Source organism: Myodes glareolus, chromosome 8, assembly GCF_982192425.1.
Source record: "Myodes glareolus chromosome 8, mMyoGla1.1, whole genome shotgun sequence".
Lineage (NCBI taxonomy): Eukaryota > Metazoa > Chordata > Mammalia > Rodentia > Cricetidae > Myodes > Myodes glareolus.
Window position 1 is genome coordinate 1,791,678 of NC_142033.1, and position 9,998 is coordinate 1,801,675.

The 9,998-nt window shown below is 53.7% G+C and overlaps 1 protein-coding gene across 4 annotated transcripts; it reads left to right on the forward strand.

Moving 5' to 3' along the window:
• The first annotated feature begins 212 nt into the window (after window positions 1-212).
• Window positions 213-9,618, forward strand: Gfi1 (growth factor independent 1 transcriptional repressor). 4 transcript variants are annotated; one of them, XM_087908758.1, is made up of 7 exons: window positions 213-324; window positions 2,504-2,673; window positions 2,963-3,142; window positions 4,506-4,993; window positions 5,116-5,253; window positions 6,080-6,245; window positions 8,458-9,618. In XM_087908758.1, exons 2-7 carry the CDS (start codon window positions 2,559-2,561, stop codon window positions 8,634-8,636), a joined length of 1,266 nt encoding a protein of 421 aa, XP_087764884.1. In that variant the 5' UTR covers window positions 213-324; window positions 2,504-2,558; the 3' UTR covers window positions 8,637-9,618. The 4 variants fall into 4 exon arrangements, with proteins under 4 accessions (XP_087764884.1, XP_048303032.2, XP_048303033.2 ...); XM_048447075.3 differs by lacking the exon at window positions 213-324 and adding an exon at window positions 1,535-1,720; XM_048447076.3 differs by lacking the exon at window positions 213-324 and adding an exon at window positions 2,271-2,357.
• Window positions 9,619-9,998: the final 380 nt, after the last annotated feature.

Sequence of the window (9,998 nt, forward strand, 5' to 3'; positions counted from 1 at the left end):
TGGTCCCACAGACAAACATATTGGGGAGGACTGCTGAGGGGTGCCCATGAAGCTCGCCAAAAGAATGCACACCCCCCCCCCGCGTCGCCTCCTGACCCCTTGCGCAAAGGAGGCTCGTGGCCCATCGGCCCCACTGGGGGGGATGGGGATTGGTCTGAGAGGGCTAGCGAGCGCCTCTAACGCTCAGGAAGTGAAGTTTGCGGTTTTGGGGGCTGAGCTCAGAAGGAGATTAAAAAAAAGTCAGAAAGACAGATCAGTCTCTCCCGAAAGCAAGATTCAGTTTGCACACTCTCAGAGCTCGGTGCCCGCGCCCTGACCCCACAGGTAGGTTTGCTGAAACTGCTGTGCCTCCCGCCCAGGCGGGGGTGGACTGGTAGGAGGACGCTGCCACTTAGGGGACGTCCCGAGGGCGCTGGCGGGTCCCCACCTGCTGCAGAGCTCCGGGGGCTGGGTTCTGAAGGCACCAAACTGGTGCAGCGAAAGATCTGGAATAGGGGGCACAAGGTTTGGAGGTTAGCTAGGGAGTGGGATCCACGTGGGAAGGAACCATCTGGTGGGCTCTGGAATACTGCTCCTGAGCGCCTTTACCTTCAGGTCCCTAATTCCCGGCCTCAGATGACCAGGGGAAGCCTGGCGGGCCGCAGTGCCAGGAGCGTGCCGCCCCGCCCCCTGGACGCCAGCTGCAGCACGAGGTTGCCTTCCCACGCGCCGGGCCTTGGGCCTTGCCATCCCCCCCCCCTACCCCTCCTACCCGGAACCAGCAAAGCCCTCCAGGGTGCTAGAGGGGCGTAGGTTTGTGGCTGGAGTGAGGACGTGTCTACCGTGTCCCGCGTGGTTACTGACGCGCCGACCCACCGCGGAATCATGCAGCCCTTCTGCTTCCCACGGGTCTTGTTTCTGGCCAACGCCGGCCTGGGCCTCACCAAGGCCCCCAGGACCCTTGCTCTGTTTTCTTTCTTTTCATGCTTGCTTTAAGAACTGTCTCTTGGTTGGAGCCTCTGGCTGTACAGTCAGTCAGGGGCTTTTAAGAGGCAGAGCCCGGGTCCTGGGAGCCGAACCTGACCAAGGAGTGTGACGTGCTCGACCCCAGGCCTTCTGGAGCCTTGGTCTCCTGCAGAAATTTCCAGCATACTTTTCTTCCATCCCTCCGGGGAAGATCACACACTAGGGTTGGGGATCTGGAGCAGGGATCCCTAGTCAGGTGTGCTCTGTACTGTGCCCTGGGAGCGAAGCAGCTCCTGTTCCGCAGTCTAAACCGCCCCAAGACCAAGGATCAGAGGTGTTTGTCGACCTCGACTTCCCTGAGCCCTGGTCCCTGAGCCCGCCACAGCCGTTCCCGCCGGCTTGGGAACGACCCCCATCGCCTTGGACCTCGGAGGCAGGCACACATTCGTTAAACCGTATGCCTCCTCAGTGTCGCCCCCCCCCCCCCCCCCAGCCGACCTGGAGCTGGGACGCAGTAGCAGCCCCGCCTCCGCGCCGGGGTCAGGTTTCGACCCGAGATTAGGTGAACTGATTGGGGGTTAATGAGAGCGACGCCAGCTCTCAGCCGTGCTGGCTCCGGGGACCCCCGGCCTCCTGGCCACTGATCGCTCGCACGCGCTCCGGTTTCATCTGACTGGTCCCCTAAACCGGTGCTGCTCCACGGATTTGGGTGCCGCGTGTTTGGCAGTCTGTGCACCCTCAGTTCAGCCTCAAGTTCCTTAGGACAAGATCATTGGTGAGCAGATCGGAAAAATACTTCTTCCCGGGACATAGTTGCCGAAGCTAGGCCCGGGTCTGGGCTATTTCACAGCGGTCACTGCCCTGGCCAGTGCCGGCACCGCAGTCTTCCAGGTTAACTTTTTCCAGAGGGCGTTTCTCCTGGGGCAAGTGTTGGTCCTTTGCCACCTTCCCCACCCCTCACTTTCCTGTCCCTCTGGCTTCCTGCCTCTCTCTGCTCCAGCCTCAGCTGCACACAATCCCTGGGCAAACCAGTCCTTCAGTTCTGCCTAGTATGCTCCTCTTTCGCTTCTGTTTGTCCCGGGACTCTTGGAGGTCTTGACTCCATCCATGCCCCTTCCGAGTCCCAACCACTGATGCACTCTGACCACCTAAACTAGTCTAATCCAACGCGGCCCATTCGCTCTCCTCAGTCCAGAAGCGACCAGGCGGGCATTTCAGGGTTGAGTTGGGATAACGGGCCAGTTGTGGACTGGAGAGTGATGGGAGAGCTTTGCTGGGGAAGGGGAGGGGCTAGGGCGTGGGCAGGGCAGAGGAAAGGGACCTGAGCCAGATCTCGGGGACAGGTTTTACCACTGAGCCGTGGCAGTGGCAGCGGAGGCCCGGACTCGCGCCACCTGTCCGAGTGCCACCTGGTGAGCGCGGCGCCTGGGGGCCAAGCCCCTCCTCCCGCGGACCTCCCTCTCTCCTCCCTGGCCCGTATTCTCCCTTGGCCTGGGTGCGGTCTACAGCCGCCATCGGTGCTGACCCGCATTTCCACCCGGTTCTTGCCTCCTCTCAGAACTTGGAGTAACCTCAGGCTGAGGATCCAAACATTCATCCAGAGGCTGGCCATCATGCCGCGCTCCTTCCTGGTCAAGAGCAAGAAGGCGCACAGCTACCACCAACCGCGTTCCCCGGGGCCAGACTACTCCCTCCGTCTGGAGACTGTGCCCGCGCCGGGAAGAGCAGGTGCGAGGCGCGCAGGGACCGGGCGGGGCAGGGACGCCGACTCTGCTCCAAGCCACCTCGCTTCCTAGAACTAGGGGAGACTACCCTAAGCCCCTCGGGTGCTTTGTTTGTTTCCTAGTGCTCCGGTTCTGCCGAGCTATCCAGAGATGCCCCTACCGGCCCCGTAGTAGACCCTTGAATCTGGGAGGGCTCCCGGCTCGGTCTGAATGGAGAGAGGAGGACGCAGGCGACACAGTGGAACCACTCCAGCCAGGCTAAGGTTGACTTCCCTTCTGACTCCTCTCCGTAGACCCTGTGAATGCAGGCGAGGCGAAGACGGCGCCCCGAGACCGTTTGTCCCCCGACTCTCAACTAACCGAGGCTAATGACAAAGCCTCCGCGACCCCCGACAGCTGCGAAGGCAGCGTTTGTGATCCGAGCTCCGAGTTCGAGGACTTCTGGAGGCCCCCTTCTCCCTCGGTGTCTCCAGGTAAGGACCCGTTTTCGAGGTCTTGTGGCAGAGATTCGGGGACCCCGCAGTACAAAGGGAAGCGGAGTGCCAGTTTAGGGAGCAGGTTTCTAAGGGGACGGAGTCCAGGGGGAGGCACCAAGCCTCATCGTACTGGACATCTTGCTCTAAGTGTCCTCTGCCTCCTTCCAAGGCGGTTAGCTCCAGGCTGGCCCTTAATTCGTTGCCTGGAACTGGCAGGTGCGACAAACGAGCCGGTCCTCTCATCTGGCTGACATTTCTTTTTCTGACCAAAATTCATTGTTTAGAAAGTGTCAGAGCCCAGAATTCAGGACGCAGACACAAATACCACAAACATAAGACCTGGCAGTCTGCGCCGGACAGACCCGGGTGCCACACTGGAGAGCGAGGTTGCGGAGGAAAATCTCAGCTCCTTGACTCTGTATTCAAAAGTTTCATTTCCCCCCTCTGCTAGGAAAACCCAGCATGCAGGGGCCAGCATGCAGGGGTTCATTTCCAGGGAGCAAACGAGCTTCCTGCAAACCACATGACTAGGGTTGAGCAGGAGTATCTCGGGTCCTGGCAAAAGCAAGAAAGGAGCAGATCAATACAAATCCTGACAATGGTCGTTTATTTCCAGGTCATAGTTCTGGTTTTAAAAGATAGCTAATCCGCTCCTGCGAGCAAAGGGTTCTTCCTGGCTGTGTGTGACTCTCTCAGAGCAGTCCCCCTCCCCAGTGGAGTGTGCGGCGCATTCACTCATATCCATCCAGTAGCCAGTTTCAGCAAAATTGACGTGTGTGGGGGAAGGAGAGTTCTCCCGAAGGTGGTGGCTAACTCTTAACTGTAAAATAATTTTTATCAGAAATGTATCAGGTCTGGGTGTACTTCGAGTCCTTGCCTGCTGCCCCTTGCTGAACACATTAGACGACTTCACAGCTTTGAGAGATCTTAAGGCCATTTCAGTCTGTTCAGTCTGATATTTCTAGACAGCCGCGATCCAAAGTGTGTTTGTTTGACCCTTCATTATTTATCGCAAAGAAAAAGAATTAAGTGGAGAATTTGAAGGAAGCAGGAGAGGTCAGGATCTTGTAGCAGGACCCTAGGCCTAAGCTCTAGGCGTCTTTCCCAACAGGACTGGCAGGTGTTGGGGGATGGAGGGTCCAGCCAGAGAACCAACCAATCGAATTTTCCGATCTCCTCATTCTATGCCATTTTAAGCCTCACTATGCTGCCCTGCCTTAGGCCCGGGAAGTACCGCGGGCCTGCCTGAGTTTTCCCCAGGGTGTCCTGGATTCTGAGCGTTCTAACTAGCTAGGACCCTTGATCACTGCTCCGCCCAGCAGCCTCGAACCTGACCCGACGGTCTTCTGTGCCTCCACAGCCTCTGAGAAGTCGCTGTGCCGGTCTCTGGACGAAGTTCAACCCTACACCCTGCCTTTCAAGCCCTACGCTTGGAGCGGCCTCGCCGGGTCCGACCTGCGGCACCTGGTGCAGAGCTACCGGCAGTGCACCGCTCTGGAGCGCAGCGCGGGATTGAGCCTCTTCTGCGAGCGCGGCGGGGAGCCGGGCCACTCGGCCCCGCTGTACGGCCCTGAGCCGGCTGCGGGCGGAGCCGGTGCGGGGCCACCCGGGACCTGTGGTGCTGCGGGCGGAGCCACCGGCGGCTCTGGCCTGGGGCTCTACGGAGACTTCGGGCCTGCGGCGGCCGGGCTCTACGAACGGCCGAACACAGCAGCAGGCAGGTTGTACCAAGATCGCAGCCACGAGATCCACGCAGACAAGAGCGTGGGCGTCAAGGTGGAGTCAGAACTGCTGTGCACCCGCCTGCTGTTGGGCGGTGGTTCCTACAAATGCATCAAATGCAGCAAGGTGAGGTTCCCGCGCACCTGGCCTTCTCAGCCCTGCGCCTGCGCCCCCTGCCCGTGATCCTCCAGCGTCCACACCCCGAGACCCCCCTCAGCGGCCTTCTCCCTGGCCCCACTTGCCCCCAGGTGTTCTCCACACCGCACGGGTTGGAGGTGCACGTGCGCCGGTCCCACAGCGGCACGAGACCATTCGCATGCGAGATGTGCGGCAAGACCTTCGGGCACGCGGTGAGCCTGGAGCAGCACAAGGCCGTACACTCGCAGGTAAGCTGAGCTCTGGAGGCCTAACGCTGCCCGGGGACCTTTCAGTCCCGTGTCCATGCAGCACCAGCCACTTTCCCATTGCCTCTGGACTCCTTCTGGTGCCCCTTCTGCTTGCTCTGATTTAGGTGTGTAGAGAAACGTGGGTGATAGAGGGCCGGGGTTTACAGCAATCCTAGACTGTGGCGCTGCCCCACAGTCAGCTTCCAGCGGTGGAGTTCTGTTGGACAGGAGGAAGGATTGCTGTTGCCGCCTTTTCTTTACTGTCTGTGTTCGCTTCATCCTTCCTGACTGGCACGGAAGGGTCTCAGTTCAGCTACAGCATCCAGTGTACGTGCTGAGCTATTCGTTTATAAGTAATTGTTGCCTACGTCCAAGGCTTCCGACACCTGAGACTCACGCAGTCCCCAGGTCCTTGACGGACGCCTGTGTGGTGATTAAAGAGAGGGAGATAAGAGAAATATTACACAATTGGACAGGACAGCAGCTCATCTCCTTGAAAACCCACAGTGACTAGGGTGGGGGGTCATCTCGAGGAGGGTGAAGAAATCTGCCAATGGGTGTCAAAAATGCAGGGTGGAGCTATGCTTTTGCCCTGGGGTGTGGAGGGTTGTGGCTGAAAAGTGTTTTGGCAGAAAACATGTTAATAAGGAGGTGTTGAAGGATGGGCGGGGATTGAAACTAACGGAGGAAGGGAGAAGTGGACTCTGGCTCAGAGTAGGTAGAAAGAAGAGGGCTCTGTCTCGGATAGATTTGTCCCTGGTATTGAGGGCGGCACCCTAGGGAGGAGCGATGCATTTCTCCCTCTCCCTTCCTGTCCCCTCTGCAGGAACGAAGCTTTGACTGTAAGATCTGTGGCAAGAGCTTCAAGCGGTCGTCCACGCTGTCCACACACCTGCTCATTCACTCGGACACGCGACCCTACCCCTGTCAGTACTGTGGCAAGAGATTCCACCAGAAGTCCGACATGAAGAAACACACCTTCATCCACACAGGTGACTGGAAGGGGCTGGGCTTGTAGGAGACGCTTGGGAGCCAACGTGACTCTCCTCTGATATTCTGGCTCCAGTGTGGTGCAAGAGTTCTTCCCCCAGAGGGACCTTGTTATTGGGTCTGAAGGATTATCTTCCTCTATGTTAACATCAGAGCCCTCCCAGGTTTTACTACGGCCATCAGAATTCATGTGTGGCTCCTATACTTCGTTTTTATAAGAGTTTATTTTGTTTGAGTAGAAAAAGGAAGGCAAATGCTACCAAGCGTTTTGCCAAGCCTGTGTTCCCAACTCCAAGAGACAGGAACTACTCTTTAGTGCCATTCTAGAGATGAGGCAATGGAAGCATAGAAGGATCAGATAACTTATCTAGGGTCACACAGGGCTCAGCTTTGGGTCTGATGGTCTGAGGTCTCAAATATATGTGGTCTCGACCTGTTTGTTACACTTTCAGTTGTGGGAATTGGTTAGTGTTGGAAACTTCTCTTATTTATTGTTCTTTTCAAAACATTAACAATTTTGTTCCCTAACTGTGACTATTCCTAACCTCTTACAATGCTTTAAAAATACCCAAATATTTCAGATTGTCCATTCCCATTTGTTTTCCTGCTGCTCCATACAGTAAAATGAGATTCTTTTATTTCCAGACATCGAGCGATCTATCAGAGTCAGTTTGAGTAAATCCCAGTGCTCTAGCTTCCAGCCTGGGACTCCTTCCTCAACACTTCAGCTGCAGATGAGTGGGGTTAGTGTAGAAGTTTGTGAACTAAGTAGTTCTCTTGCCCCTAAGAACGTTTCCTGTAATAGCCAACATGACGGTTACATGAGACCAAAATCTCTGACCTTACTGGAGCACATGAACATCGCTTTAAATCAAATCACAGCTGGGTGTGGTGGCGCACAGGAGGCGGATCCCTGGGCATGGATACTAGCCTTGGCTACGTAGTGGACGATAGGCCAGCTAGGGCTGTATAGTAATAGCCTGTTTTAAAAAAAAAATCGGTAAGTAAATATGTAAAAAAATCACAGTGCCTTCCAGGAGCCCACAATCCATGTTTTAAATGTTTGTGAACAGTGTAGACATTTGTATCAGAAAACTCAGAAAAAAAAATTCTTCCTTTGTCCCAAAATTTTCATTTATAGGTTATTCAAGACACTTATCAAAATGCAACTAGAATCTTGACTGAACGACACATTCAAGCCTTTATTAAACATTTATATTATAGCTAGAATTCATTCCTCAGACATGTTTGACTCTGAGGGATAGGACGAGTTTCGCTGGGTGAGTCCTTGTCAGGAAATCTTAAGTGTGAAGGGAGAGAAAAGAATACACAGGAGGTTCCATAAGAATAAGCAGACAGACAGACAGACAGGCACTTTTTTGATTGCTTGTTTACTTGTTTTATTCCCCCAAGCCAATTCCCAACTTTAGAGTCATGAAGGGACTATTTGGGAATGTGTTTGTTTACCCCAATTTTAATCAGTTCACAAGACAGGGAAAGACAAAAGCTGTTGGGTTTCTTCCTTTTACCTGTTTTTAAAATTTCCCCTCCCATGCGTGCCTGTTATCTGCTGATCTGTAGTGAAGAGTTGTTGGCATATTAAGAATCCTGTGATTTAAAACTTCAAAGAGAGGAAGAAAGAAAGTAAAGATAGAAAAGAATAGACAACCTTAAGAAGTTATTTGTGGCCCTCGTGTGGATTTTAAAAAATTAAGACATTGGACAAACCTGTGTGCTTCAAGAGCGAGAAAAGAAGACAGCTTCACTGGCCACACAAAACAACACCCACTTGGAAACTCAGATTTGAAAACTTCCTCTGACGAAAGCTGTCATAGGGTCTGTAGAACGGCCCCTCCCACCTCCTGCCGAACATCTGCTGGGGGCCCTGTGCTTCTAAAAGTCAGGCAGGCAAGTCCTCCGGGGTGGATTCAGCTGGGGAGGGCACGTGGCCTTTGCTCAGTTTCCGTTTAGCAGGAAACCGTTTGAGACCTTTGGCTGGGAGGCCTCCACTCAAAAAGTCTCCTTCCACCTGGTGCACCCGTGTTTTACTGGTACCAAGTTGCAGGTCATGAGTTGGTTCGTGATGCAGCCCATCACCCTCCAAAGTCTTGAAGGTCTTAGCCAGCTGCTAGAAGGAGTGTGCGGGTAGCAACGGGTCCCTCCCAGCTTTATCATAGGCTCATACTTCCTGCCCTTGGTCTTCCATCCTTGCAGGTGAGAAGCCCCACAAATGCCAGGTGTGCGGCAAAGCGTTCAGTCAGAGCTCCAACCTCATTACCCACAGCAGAAAGCACACGGGTTTCAAGCCCTTCGGTTGCGACCTGTGTGGGAAGGGCTTCCAGAGGAAGGTGGATCTCAGGCGGCACCGGGAGACGCAGCATGGACTCAAATGAGCACCGTGGCCGCCTGCGTCAGCAGCTGCGAACACTACTGTAGAGGACTGCCTGCCTCCCGGCCCTGCTCAGACCCTGCGTCCAGTGAGCAAAGCTCACTATGGCTTTCCCCCTTCACCTTCCTTCCCAAAGCTGCTGGAGACTGAACTCCCTTTGCAGAGGTCAGCCCAGAGTGGGAGCCACAACCACAGAATTGTCTGAAGATGCGGATCCGATGAAATCTCGCACCTCCCAGTCTTTCGCTTTTCTGCTCTGTCTCACAGGCAGGAAAGAACTGGTAAACTTTGGGCCCTGTCTGGTGCGTTATTTAGAAAGGACGAGCATTACTCTTCTGAAGACACTGGTTTAGGGAAGGGGCTTCATTCCTCTGACATCAGCAGAGGCACTATCGTCAAGTTTGTCAGAAAAAAGCAGAAAAAAAAGTGGACTTGGTGATGAGAGGGAGTCAGAGGTCCCAGGAGGTGGGACTGTGGGGTCAGTTCCTGGGGACAAGATGCCCTTCATCTGCTCAGCAAGCATTTATTGACCGCAGGTTATCAGAGTAAGGAACTGGGGAGCCAGAGATTGAAGTCAACCACCCCTGCCTCTCAAATGTTATCGGCTGAACTTCAAAGTAGCTAGAGCTCGCGTCCTCCTCCTCCAAGGGAGTTCTGAAAAGACCATGCAAATATTCAGACTTCCCACTTGACACTTTGGGGGCTTCGCAAGTTAAACAAAAAGCAACAAGAGGATTATTTAAAAAATTCATGGGCAAATCCAGTCTTTATTGTTAAGTGGATCCTTTACCAGCCTGGGCTGGTAGATGTGGGGCAAAGGCATTGAACCTCAACTCCTGCCCCTTGTGTACCATCTAGGAGAGAAGTATTCTTTCTACTGTGAGGTTTTGTAAATGTTTCTAAATCTTCTTGAGTGCATTATGTATGTTAGATTATATTTATTAGAATGTTGTTTTAAATTAATAAAGTATTAAGACTGTTACAAATTGCCTTTCATCAGGTCAGAAATTCAGGGGAAGGCCACTGGTGTTTTTATTTTTTATTTTTTCCTGTGGGGGAAGCTGGAACTGGGGGACCGCCAAGGAATACCAGAGTGAACACCAAATGCTCAAGTTTCCATATTTTCCCCTTTCTTTTTATTCCTCAGAGATATTTATTCCTTTTAAAAAGATTTATTTTTATTATTTTTGGTTACGTGTCTGTGTGTCATTGTTTGCACACAGATATGCACACACGAGTGTACGTACACACTAAGACTAGAGAGGGCATGGGATCTCCTAGCACTGGAGTGAATATGAGTAGCTGCCTGGCATGTGTGCTCAGAACCAAACGCAGTTCGTCCAGAAGAGCAGAAAGCACTCCAACC

Coding starts and splice junctions, on each gene's coding strand:
- Gfi1 (XM_087908758.1), top strand. CDS start 2,559: ATGCCGCGCTCCTTCCTGGTCAAGAGCAAGAAGGCGCACAGCTACCAC. Junction 2,674..2,962: donor GCCCGCGCCGGGAAGAGCAG/GTGCGAGGCGCG, acceptor TCCTCTCCGTAG/ACCCTGTGAATGCAGGCGAG. Junction 4,994..5,115: donor AATGCATCAAATGCAGCAAG/GTGAGGTTCCCG, acceptor ACTTGCCCCCAG/GTGTTCTCCACACCGCACGG.